The sequence below is a fragment of the Sitophilus oryzae genome, unplaced genomic scaffold (assembly GCF_002938485.1).
Source record: "Sitophilus oryzae breed Bouriz unplaced genomic scaffold, Soryzae_2.0 scaffold_552_pilon_pilon, whole genome shotgun sequence".
In the NCBI taxonomy this organism is placed as follows: Eukaryota; Metazoa; Arthropoda; class Insecta; order Coleoptera; family Curculionidae; genus Sitophilus; species Sitophilus oryzae.
This window is the reverse complement of record NW_022147143.1, coordinates 260,471-273,938: the sequence shown is the minus strand read 5'-3', so window position 1 is coordinate 273,938 and position 13,468 is coordinate 260,471. Positions and strand designations below refer to the sequence as shown.

The 13,468-nt window shown below is 31.3% G+C and overlaps 1 protein-coding gene across 3 annotated transcripts in view; it reads right to left on the bottom strand.

Annotated features, from left to right (window-relative positions):
* Positions 1–135: 135 nt before the first annotated feature.
* The window catches only part of LOC115887176 (lachesin-like), a 66,664-nt gene continuing 53,331 nt past the window's right edge, over positions 136–13,468 (bottom strand). For all 3 annotated transcript variants that reach the window (XM_030906522.1, XM_030906520.1, XM_030906523.1), the window contains exons 6-9: positions 11,583–11,907; positions 1,204–1,323; positions 978–1,148; positions 136–600 (exon numbers count right to left, since the gene is read on the bottom strand). In XM_030906522.1, coding sequence (XP_030762382.1) covers positions 377–600; positions 978–1,148; positions 1,204–1,323; positions 11,583–11,907 — 840 coding nt within the window. In that variant the 3' untranslated portion in view covers positions 136–376. The remainder of the gene's footprint in view (positions 601–977; positions 1,149–1,203; positions 1,324–11,582; positions 11,908–13,468) is intronic.

Sequence of the window (13,468 nt, the reverse complement as noted above, 5' to 3'; positions counted from 1 at the left end):
CCTTACTAAACAGGATGTGGGAATATGAAAAAATAGAAGTTGTAATTCCAATTATATATTCAAAATTTAACCATTTTATTAGCCTACGCTATAATAAAGAGCACAATAAACATATTCATTCTATAATTACTATATTAAAAATGACAAAACAAAAACATCTTTGAAAACAATAACAAGAATGATATAATATAATAAACATCATTAAATTCACAGGGACATGTTGTGTGGATATTTCTTAAAAATATTTGGGCACCTCTTCATGTCCAATTTCTACACAGAGACATCCAGCATTCAGATTAAAGGTGAAGCGCAAGTAAATTTGGCACATATCACATAATTTTAATTTACTGTATTCCTACACTTGGTTTAACACTTGTCAGAAAAAAAGCTCTACTACAACAGGCAACAAAAATAATTGATATATAACAATAATTTGACACGAATGCGATTCGGTTGAGTTGAACGGTAAACTATTCTCGTTTTGTTGTGTGAGGGGGCCCTTGATATCGTTGTACAATCTTGTCTCAATGCTATCAGTCTCAAGATTAAGATCTTCATCTTCGTTATCATCCAGCTGGGTTTCTTCTTGCAATTCCATTTCTAAAAATTATTTTGTTAAATAAAAAAACTATAGACCAAAAAAAATTATGTAATGAGTATGTAAAGGGGTAATGTTGTTTATACATTGAAGTAAGAAGCATGCTGAATCATTTTCCTAGCACATCAGCCAAAATTGCTTTTCTGTAAAGGGAAATAAACAGTCTAAAACGGATCTAAAACTTTCTGCGGGGGTCAGGCCAACGTTAAATAGTTTCTAGTTTGGTTTCTGCTGGTATTGCTATTCTCATTACGAGTGTCTTGGCTAGATATTAAACCATTATTAATTTCAGTAATTTATTGGACATTTCTACGGACATTTTCTAGTGTATTTTATTAATAAAAATATTATCCTAAATGAGTTAATTATAGTGACTTACCGTATAATCGAATATTCCCTTCAGCATCGCCTATAGAATTTTTTGATATGCATCTGTAACCACCTAAATCTGATTTTTGAATATGTTTGATTATCAGTTTCATTTGGACGCTGTAATAGGAGTTGCTGATTTCAGTCATAAAGTATTTATCGTTTGATATGATCATTTCGCCTAAAAAAAATATATTTAATTACGAAAATTCTTATTAAAGAAACTATAAAACTACCAGTTTCTCTAGTCCAGTAGTTTATTGCTTTTGGAGATGCTTCTACGTGACAAACGAGGCCTACATCGGTGTTTATGGGAGCCCCGACTAGCTGATTTGGTACTTGAATCAGTGGATGAACTACAAAAAATCAATGAAAGATGGTTTAAATATTATTAAAAAAATATTAAAAATTTTGTCATTTTACTGGAAATTTTTTTATGGATATAATTATGTAGTCAAAATATAGCTCTTTTTATGAAGAATGCAGTGGTGTAATCAGATTTAGTGTACCACTATTCCTTGATTTTTGAGAGATTTTTAAATATCCTTAATAATTACATAGCATTAAAAAATATATGAAAAATCTTGCCATCTCAATAGAAAAATTTTTGTGGGCATAATTATATAGTCAAAAGATAGCTCTTTTTATGAGGAATGCAGTGGTGTAATCAGATTTAGTGTACCAATATTCCTTGATTTATGAGATATTTTTAAATATCCTTAATAATTACATAGCATTAAAAAATATATGAAAAATCTTGCCATCTCAATAGAAAAATTTTTGTGGGCATAATTATATAGTCAAAAGATAGCTCTTTTTATGAGGAATGCAGTGGTGTAATCAGATTTAGTGTACCAATATTCCTTGATTTATGAGATATTTTTAAATATCCTTAATAATTACATAGCATTAATTAAATACATGAAAAATCTTGCCATCTCAATAGAAAAAATTTTGTGGGCATAATTATATAGTCAAAAGATAGCTCTTTTTATGAGGAATGCAGTGGTGTAATCAGATTTAGTGTACCAATATTCCTTGATTTATGAGATATTTTTAAATATCCTTAATAATTACATAGCATTAAAAAACATATGAAAAATCTTGCCATCTCAATAGAAAAATTTTTGTGGGCATAATTATATAGTCAAAAGATAGCTCTTTTATGAGGAATGCAGTGGTGTAATCAGATTTAGTGTACCAATATTCCTTGATTATGATGATATATTTTAAATATCCTTAATAATTACATAGCATTAAAAATATATGAAAAATCTTGCCATCTCAATAGAAAAAATTTTGTGGGCATAATTATATAGTCAAAAGATAGCTCTTTTTATGAGGAATGCAGTGGTAATCAGATTTAGTGTACCAATATTCCCTTGATTTATGAGATATATTTTTAAATATCCTTAATAATTACATAGCATTAAAAAATATATAAAAAAATCTTGCCATCTCAATAGAAAAAATTTTGTGGGCATAATTATATAGTCAAAAGATAGCTCTTTTATGAGGAATGCAGTGGTGTAATCAGATTTAGTGTACCAATATTCCTTGATTTATGAGATATTTTTAAATATCCTTAATAATTACATAGCATTAAAAAAATATATAAAAAATCTTGCCATCTCAATAGAAAAAATTTTTGTGGGCATAATTATATAGTCAAAAGATAGCTCTTTTTATGAGGAATGCAGTGGGTGTAATCAGATTTAGTGTACCAATATTCCTTGATTTATGAGATACTTTTTAAATATCCTTAATAATTACATAGCATTAAAAAATATATAAAAAATCTTGCCATCTCAATAGAAAAAAAATTTTGTGGGCATAATTATATAGTCAAAAGATAGCTCTTTTTATGAGGAATGCAGTGGTGTAATCAGATTTAGTGTACCAATATTCCCTTGATTTATGTGAGATATTTTTAAATATCCTTAATAATTATAAGCATTAAAAAATATATGAAAAATCTTGCCATCTCAATAGAAAAATTTTTGTAAGTATAATTATATAGTCAAAAGATAGCTCTTTTATGAGGAATGCAGTGGTGTAATCAGATTTAGTGTACCAATATTCCTTGATTTATGAGATATTTTAAATATCCCACTAATTACATAGCATTAAAAAATATATGAAAAATCTTGCCATCTCAATAGAAAAAAATTTTTGTGGGCATAATTATATAGTCAAAGATAGCTCTTTTTATGAGAATGCAGTGGTGTAATCAGATTTAGTGTACCAATGTTCTTGATTTATTGAGATATTTTTAAATAATCCTTAATAATTACATAGCATTAAAAATATGAAAAATCTTGCCATCTCAATAGAAAAATTTTGTGGGCATATATATATAGTCAAAAAGATAGCTCTTTTTATGAGGAATGCAGTGGTGTAATCAGATTTAGTGTACTTAATATTCCTTGATTGTATGAGATATTTTAAATATCCTTAATAATTACATAGCATTAAAAAATATATAAAAAAAATCTTGCCATCTCAATAGAAGAAAAATTTTTGTGGGCATAATTATATAGTCAAAAGATAGCTCTTTTTTATGAGGAATGCAGTGGTGTAATCAGATTTAGTGTACCAATATTCCTTGATTTATGAGATATTTTTAAATATCCTTAATAATTACATAGCATTAAAAAATATATGAAAAATCTTGCCATCTCAATAGAAAAATTTTTGTGGGCATAATTATATAGTCAAAAGATAGCTCTTTTTATGAGGAATGCAGTGGTGTAATCAGATTTAGTGTACCACTGTTCCTTGATTTTTGAGAGATTTTTAAATATCCTTAATAATTACATAGCATTAAAAAATATATGAAAAATCTTGCCATCTCAATAGAAAAATTTTTGTGGGCATAATTATATAGTCAAAAGATAGCTCTTTTTATGAGGAATGCAGTGGTGTAATCAGATTTAGTGTACCAATATTCCTTGATTTATGAGATATTTTTAAATATCCTTAATAATTACATAGCATTAAAAAATATATGAAAAATCTTGCCATCTCAATAGAAAAATTTTTGTGGGCATAATTATATAGTCAAAAGATAGCTCTTTTTATGAGGAATGCAGTGGTGTAATCAGATTTAGTGTACAATATAAGTAAATTTATCCTTAATAATTTAAAAAATATATGAATATCCTTAATAATTACATAGCATTGAAAAATACAGGCTGGCCCATCGAAAACGTTCCGCAAGGCATAACGACCAGAGTAATTTTTTTCAGAAAATTCAAAAACACGTCAATTTTGTTTGTGGGGGGACAACTTTTACTCCAAAAATGATTGCAAAATCTTCAACCCTCTAAGCGGGGGTGTCATCCCCCAACTTTTTTCAAATGGGAAGTGGCACCGCAATGAAAAGAGCTTTTTATTCTCTATATTTCCCCGCTTCGTTTTTGAAAATCGGTCGAGTCATTGAGAAAATATGAAAGATTGAAATTTGAAAAGTTTGGGGACTTTGCGCCTCTTGACCCCCCTTCCCATTTGAAAAAAGTTGGGGGATGACGCCCCCGCTTAGAGGGTTAAAGATTTTGCAATAATTTTTGGGGCAAAAGTTGTCCCCCTCACAAACAAAATTGACGTGTTTTTGGATTTTTTGAAAAAAAAATACCCTGGCCCTTATGCCTTGCAGAACGTTTTCGATGGGCCACCCTGTATATTAAAAATCTTGCCATCTCACTAGAATTTTTTTGCTGACATAATCATGCAGTCCAAATATAGTTCTTTTTATGAAGAATGCAGTGATATAATCAGATTTCTCTTACCAATATTAATTTATTTATAAGAAATTAATAAAACTCTTGATATTAGCAATGAATTCCATTCTAAAAATAATAATTTAATAATATTAATAAAATGGGAGATAGAGTATGTTTCGAATACGTTTTGAACAGACCACAGATAACAAAAAGGACCTTAAAAATATATATGGTAGCGCTGGTGGTGGAAAATACATGCCCTATGACAAACTAGTACAATTGCTCTCTGCTAAATAGACAATGGCTCATTAAAAATGAGCTCGTAAATTTGACTGCTAGCCATGTCGGTCATTATCCGGTATGTAACGATACGGGACATAATGTATCAAAACTATGCAAGGGATTATTACTGAATATTAAAATTTATTTTAATGGCTCTGTTGTAGAGTTCACTATATTATATTCTATTAAATTTTCTGACGTTCAACAAAAACCCTTTTTTATCACTCGAAAAAATTTAGATTTATATTGGTACATAACATTAATTTTTATTAAATCTATCTATTAAATAGTCTGGATATAAAAATTTCGAAGGGGTGAGATAATTAAATAAATAGTTAAAACTAGCGATGAGAAAATAACTGATGTAGAATTAATTTATTATAGTTAAGCGGAATGTGAATCTCAGTTGAAATAATTTTTGATCTTTTGCCTACTTCATTAATATTATTTTTTGTGTTGCTTTAGAGTTAATTTATTTCACTTTTTCGCTACTGCAACTGAAAGTTCATAATGTTCATTAAAATCAGTAGAGTATACCGGGTGCGTCTCAAAAGTGGCTCACCCCAATAACTTTTTTATTTTTTCAATTCGGATTGAATTGTTTTATTTGTTTATAGCCACTTCCTGTTTTACCGGAACCTGGAAAAAAACATTTTTTTTTAGGAATAATTTGGTACCATACACTTGGTATTTCGAGTCAAATTGTCGTTATGAACCGTTGTGAATTGATGTTATGCGAATTTTAAAATTTGACATATGATATGTCATTTTATTCAGACTGTTAATTTTCTATCGAATAAAGTAAAAAAATACCGGGGGTGTTGTTTAAAAATCAAAAGTTGTAGTCATTTCCGGTGAAACAGGAAGTGACCAAAAAGAATTGAATACGTCAATCAATCCTAATTTAAGTCATATACTAACACACCAAATCTCGTTTTTTATCTGAAAAAATACAGTTATAGGGGTGAGCCACTTTTGAGACGCACCCGGTATAACTTTAAATTATAATGCTTTAAAATAATTCTAGAGCTTCATCTAACTAAACGGATACTTAATTATAACATAAAAAAACATTTTTTTACTATTTTGTCAATTTTTAAAGGCTTAAAAAAGGATATAATCTGTTATTGAAAGGTGAAATCTGGAATTGAAAACCAAATACGATTTTTTATATCTTTTTAATTATTTCAAGTTGCTAGCAGAAATGACATAGATATTTTATTGGACTTTCATTTAAAGAAAAATTATTCTAATGGTTGAAATGATTTATTAAATGTAATTTTAGTTTGAATGTCTTGTATCCCGGGATTAATTTATATTATTTGCTCTCCTTGTAAATGACATACTTTATTAAACGATTTTGAATTGATTTTTTAAATGTTTAGAATGATGAATGTATCACATTTATAAACATTTGATCAAAAAATTTACATTAACTTTGATTAAATTTTTTGGTCAAGAACGTAACACAGTGAGTATCTATTAAAAAAAACACATATTGGTTTGGTTATGTCGTATATTAGAAGTATATAAGAAAAAAGGTAATAAATCAAATATCTGGCGACGTGATACAAGTATATCTACCCGAATTTATTGAATAAGTGTTAAAGTCAGTTGCCATAAATAGCGATCAAGAAGGGACAGCAATATAAAATAATGTGAACCCGGCTTTCTCAAATGCACAAAAAATAACATCGAAAAATATTGCTTCGTCGCCGACATAGGGCCTACTTATTGCTGTATTATGTTCTGCACTAAATTAGTATTCGCCTCAGGTTGTTCTAAGTATACAATAAAAGTAGACATCTATATTGAAAAAATATACTACCACTAATAATATTTTATTGGCTTTACTTTTGCAAAATATAATTAATATACTACATAGAAGACGATAATCCTACCGACTGCTCCACATAATTTATTGGGGTGTGATATCCCGTTTTTTTAAAATCGATTTTTCATAAAAAAAAAAGAAAATAAAGTAATACTTTTATCATAATAATATAAAATATTTTGTAGACTTTTAAAAGGGATATTTTTTGAGGATATATCAGTTGTTAAAATATAAATTAAATTTTCAGCTATAATAAATGTTTATCATATCAAAACCAACTACAGTTAAATTCATTTAAATTTTTACCTTTCCATTTAAATCTTTACGCTAAAAGTGAGAGCATTTTACAGTAGTATTATATGCAGCGCTAAGTGCATTTTCTAATTTTTTCATGCTGTTAAAAAGTTTGCATTAATAAAGTTAGCCATTTTTTGGACATAATTAAATACTTTTTCTTTTGAAGGTTATTTTTAACTTTAGATGATGTTTGTAGATGTCACAATAATAATAATGTGAAATATACTAGCGAGGTAGTGCAAAAATGACTTAAATGCGTAAATAATTCGAAATTAGCGATTAGGATCCGTTGCCGGAGTTGGAAAACAATCCCAATTCATAGTTGTTTGAGAACAGCGGGTTACTTTTCCCAAAGTTAATCAATTTGACTCTTTTGTTATCAGTTTTCGGTTTTTGTTAGGCGAGTAACAATATGGTGAATAATTTGATTGCGCCCTAAAGTTTTATGGCCCGCTCCGATGAAGTATACATCTCGGCCGTGTCGAATAGGGTCCTGTAAATATACATAACCTAAAATTGAAAGTCATCTTATAAGGAATGATAATAAAGAATTGGCTCCGGCTTTATCGTTAAAAAGCGTGAGAATTTTTAATTCAGTCCGGAGCACCTTGAGTGCTCACCAACTTCCACCTTATTATTGCCGATTTGTTCCCTATTGTAGAGCTTAAGATTCTGCATATTCACTTTAAAACTTTTACCATTAGGCGTCTATTCTCCTTCCTTTTTACAAATTCTAAAAGATTACTTCTCGCCGAGAGCAACTCTGTTTTTTATGCTGTTTGCTTTTGAGTGAAGCGATAATAGAACAAAAACATGTTCCTGTCACCAGAAAATACTTGAAAACAAATATACCAGACAGGTATAATGTAAATTATACCAGGGTTGTCTTTTATATTTTACACAGAGAAACATAGTAGGCGCTTGTCAACATATATCGAATGTCAAAATTAACTGTCATCTTTAGTTAACTTTAACGCAAAAAATTTATAGCTGTACCTAAATTCAGTCGAAAAATGGAATTTTTGCGCAATAATTTTTTACAATTTTCGATAAACCTGCTCCTTCAAAAGTTATTCACGGTTAAATTAACTACTCGGTAAATTCCTAAATTCTTCAACCTTTTTGACAAAATTATGATTATTTTTCTTCTTCTTCTTCTTCTTTTAGAAGGCGTATCGCCTGTTTAGTTCCGGTTTCCTCCTCGTCTAAGCAACTCTTGCGAGGTTGACTGCCAACTGTCTTGCCAACGCTTAGGTGGTCGTCCAGTAGGTCTCCTGCCATGGGGTACGTTGTTGCGAATTATTATGGCCATTCTGTCGGGGCCCATTCTATTGACATGCTGATTCCATTCTCTTCTTCTCTGCCTTATCCATCTGACAACGTCGTTTGTTTGGCACTTTTCTCTTATGTCTACATTTCTCTGTCTGTCCCTCAATGTGTATCCAGTTATCATTCTTAAGGTTTTCATTTCAGTATTCGTAGGATTCTCTTTGTTACTGATGTTTCAGCTCTGGTTTCCGCACCATATGTCATCACTGGTCGTATGCAGGGTTTGTATATTCTTGACTTACATTCTGTACTCAAATGTTTGTTTTTCCATATGGGATATTTAAGATGTCCTGATATTGCGGCAGCTTTATTGGCTTGTTTCCTTACTTTTTCTTCCAGGAACCCTGAGTTTGTAATTTTGCATCCGAGGTATTCGAATGACATTATCTGATCAATAGTTTTGTTTTTTATTACCAATTTGCACCGTAGAGGCTCCTTTGTAATGGTCATGCATTTGGTCTTATTTGTGGAAATTTGCATGTTAAGTTTTTCTGCCTGTCTGTTAAAAGCTTGTAGCATTCTTTGGAGGTCGTCCTCTGACTCTGCAATAAGTACTGCGTCATCGGCATAGCATAATATGTTTACTTTATGCATTCCCATTCGATATCCTAATCCAGTATTCTTGGGTCCATGATTATTTTTGAAAAATTTAATGTACTACTGTAAAAATACAGGGTGGCCCATCGAAAACGTTCCGCAAAGCATAACGGCCAGAGCAATTTTTTTTTTCAAAAAATTAAAAAACACGTCAATTTTGTTTGTGAGGGGGACAACTTTTTCCCCAAAAATGATTGCAAAATCTTTTTTCAAAAAAAGCTTTTTTCAAATGGGAAGGGGGGTCAAGTGTCGCCGCAGAGCTTTCTATTCTCTATATTTCCCCGCTTCGTTTTTGAAAATCGGTCGAGTCATTGAGAAAATATGAAGGATTGAAATTTGAAAAGTTTATTTAAATATTTATCAGAGTAAATGATAACTGTCGGTACTAACCTGACCGTTCAACCTTCTGGCAAGTGAAAAAATGCGTAAACATCAAAATTGCCCTCAAAATTGCTTTAATTTGAAATAATTTTAAAGCGCCAATTGATGACGTATGAAAAATACGCCCAATCACATTGCAGAACCGTGCTCGTGCGCCAGCAAACAACTGGCAACATTGCGATTTGATTTGACCAGCACCACCTCAACTCAAGGCCAATCAACATGATATGGGCAAGGCAAATATGGCGGCGAAGGCAGCGCATTATTAAATTGTTTACCTTTAATCTGAAAAGCCGGTAGTGGTTTCTCGTTCTGATGGCATACCAGAAATAATTAATTATCTCTAGTTTGTTGTGCTTCTGCAACACGTTTGTTTAGTTCTTAGTGTTCAGTGCATGGTGTGATCAGAAAATTGTGATAAAATAACAGTGTAATAAAAATCCAAACCAGACATTTCACATAGGGAACTTCAAACTTTTGTGCTTGTCGTACTCCTCTATTATTAATTATTTTAAGGTAAGAACTAGAAGTATTTATCAAGATATTACACCTAAATGAGTAAAAAGCCTTCACCGCTAGTCTGTATAGTACTTTATAATGGTTACTTACAATAATCAAAAGATAGGTATTAACATTTTATTGTAGCATACCTTTTACATGCTCTGGTTCCAAATTGTCACGAGAATTATAGAGGGGGTCCCAAGGTTTCTGCTTTTATATTCCCCAAAAATGACGAGCTTCGTAAAAGATGGTTGACAGCTATTAAAAGAGATAATTTCACTCCTACTAGTAGTTCTCGGGTAAGAAGTGCATTAAATATGCCTCAAAAAGGTCAAAAGCCTCTGTTACCCTAGTGAGGATTTAGTTATGGCTACTGCTTACACTTACCTTACTATAAGTAAAATATTGGGAGAATAGTCAAGCTTTTTACATCAAAATGATAACAGAAAGATATTGACAACATTCACATTTGAAAATATAAATGGCCTGGATGTAAGTCTTTTTTTAGGTCACAATTGCCCCTCACATACTATGAAGAACTATGCAAAAAAAAGAAATGACGTTATAAAAAGGTATTTAGTTTTTTTTCTATATAAAATCTTGAAACACATATTATATTTTTTAGTTATCCTCACCTATTATAGTTTAAATTTATTCCCATTTGTGTAATGCTGCAAAACTTAAGAAAAATATTCCATATTTTTTGACCCAAGCCAGTGTAGTTTATAATTCCAAGAGCATTTACCATAGCTTTTACTAAGACAAGTAACTTCCTATATTGTCCATAATAGTATAGTGTTTGGTAAGTGGTAAGTGTTTGCAATTGAATATTTAGTTTATATTGCTATTTTCTGTCATATATTTCTGGTTATTTCTTTTTCCGATGATTTTGAACACCCTATATATGCTACCTCAAGTTTGAATATTTACACACTAGTACACTACCTACCTATTTTCTGAGAAAGCAGACCTCTTTATAAAAAGTAACTAACTGATGTTTTCATAAATGTAATAATACAAAAAATTCCATACTTATGTGGAGAGCTTTAGACTCCCTGTATATTAAAAAATTAGTGAAATATTACGTAATCTAACCCGACATTTGTGTGAAAAATGTCTATTTGGAAATAAAACATGTTTTAAAATACGCGCCAAATAAAGCACTTCTAACTCCGCCATATTGGAAAAGGTTGAATGGCCTTGTGTGGAGGTGGTGGTGGGTCAGCATGGTGGCCCGGCCGTGTTGCCGCTTTTCAACATGCCAGGTGTGACGTATTAAACATACAGTGCGGATTTTTATTCTGGGCTTTTTTGTTTTTATTTATTTTCTTAAGAACGACTTCAAATTTTTCGAAAGTGAGATAGCAGAAAATTCTAGAATTAATTGCTTTATTCAATTATGCTAATTACAAAATATAGTGAAAGAGCCCATTCTGTACAAGATATATGATTGTCATGGCTGCTAGAGAACAAGATCGAGGGAAAAAAAATAATTCGCAAAAAGTGGCAAATTCCCATTTTAATTTAAATGAGAAATGAATCGTCTTTAGGGCAAGGTTTATTGTGAATATTAAGGGTTTACAATGGTACAATAAACTAAAAATTTAGAGGGCGTCGTGAAAGAAACGATCAACTTTGTAAATAACGGACAAAAAAAACAAGATTTACTTACAATGGACGTGCAGCATCATTCTCTTGCTTACAGACGGAGGCACACCGTTGGCAGCAATACACATATAAGCCCCCATTTCAGACCTTGTCACTTTGGTCAGACTAAGCACTTCACCTTCGAATGCAGTCAAAGGTTCTTTTTTCAAACCTTCGCTGCCACGAGGCATGATCGATCCGCCATCTTCCCGTCTCCAGATGATCCTGGGCTTGGGGAATCCCCGAGCCTTACAAACCAGTTTGGCCGAACCTCCTTCTGGTACCATCATGTCCCCTGAGGTCTCTTCGTACATAATGTCTGGAGGTATGACGACCTCTAAATATGCTGTCTGGAATTGAAAAAAAAAGGTGATAATACAGGGTGGTCCGAACTGTATTCCGGAAACTTCGGCAGCATATTTTGCAGAAAAAAATAGGTAAAAAAGTTCGTATAAATGTATGTCCTAAAATACTTAGTTTCGGAGATACAGGGTGTAGAATTTTCACTTTTATTTCGATTTTTTCTCAAATAATTTCTGAAGTAACGTCAATATTTGGATGAAAATCGGTGTCTGGGCGTTTTTTGACCTGAGAAAGTCGATTGCGATGTCAGTATGACGCCTACTTGTCGGGGGCGCCACCTGCATTTTTTTAACCTGGTTTGAGGAGTAATAACTTTTCGCCCGTACCTGTATAATACTACTGAGTAAAAAAATATACATTTACGACGTTTTTTACGTAAGAAATGTATCTTGATAAAAATCGCTAAGAGAAATGGTTCTCGATATATTTTGAATCGAAATTATCAATACCTGTCATCATTGACATAAATTAAACATGATGAATAATTAGTTATTATACTGATAGGGATCGGCAAGACAAGAAATCTTGTCTTGACAAGCAATTTCTTGTCTTGTCTTGAAATATTTTCAAGAATTAAAAGAAAATCTTGTCTTGACCATTTCTTGAGAGTTGATTTCTTGTCTTGATTCAAGAAATCTTGAAATTTCTTGATATCTTGACAAAAGGGGAACCCCCATTTAAAATTCGTTTATTAAAGGGGAACCCCCTATTTAAAAGTCGCTGTGAGATTGGTTAATGTGATATGCTTTATGCGTAAAATCGAGGATCAGGCATCTAATTTTCAAAAAATTCAAAAACTTTGGGCTCATTATACTACAGTAGCCAAAATCACAGTAGCCAGTGATCTTGTCTTGAAATCAAGACAAGATCAAGAAGTTGTCAAGAAAATGACGACCCCTATATACTGAAATCATAAATTTGAAATCTTTTGTGCCAAAAGTCCAACAGAAACTGTTTTATCATCATTTTTTCGAAGAAAAATTTGTGATTAATTTTATTTTAATTGTAATTAATTATATCTTCTTAACATGCTTATTTTTTTGTCAATATTGATCTGTATTGACTATTTCCATTCTAAATATCTTGAGAACGGTTGGTCGTATCGATTTTTACCAAGAGATGTTCTTTACGTAAAAAAAATCGGTAAAAAAACTTTTAAGTTAAACGGTTTTATCTTATGTGCACTGAAAACTAGAAAATAATAATAACAATTAGGTATTTTGAACTTCTAGTTCAGAAATATTTTAGTACTAGGCAGAATATAGCTTTTAGGCATATTAGACTAAAATAAAAACGTGGGGCCCATTAACTATTGCTGTAATACTTTCTTCTATACTAAGTGTGGATTGCATCGACTTACTATAATCGTAACTGGAGATTTTGACAATCAATAACCAGCCGTGGCGGCTTCACCAGCGAACGCCGAGCTCATGATCTACCAAAGTATAAAGATATGCTTTGCCATAGGTAGGATTTCAGAGCCTAAAAGCTATTCTGCCTAGTACTAAAATATTTCTGAACTAGAAGTTCAAAATACCTAATTGTTAT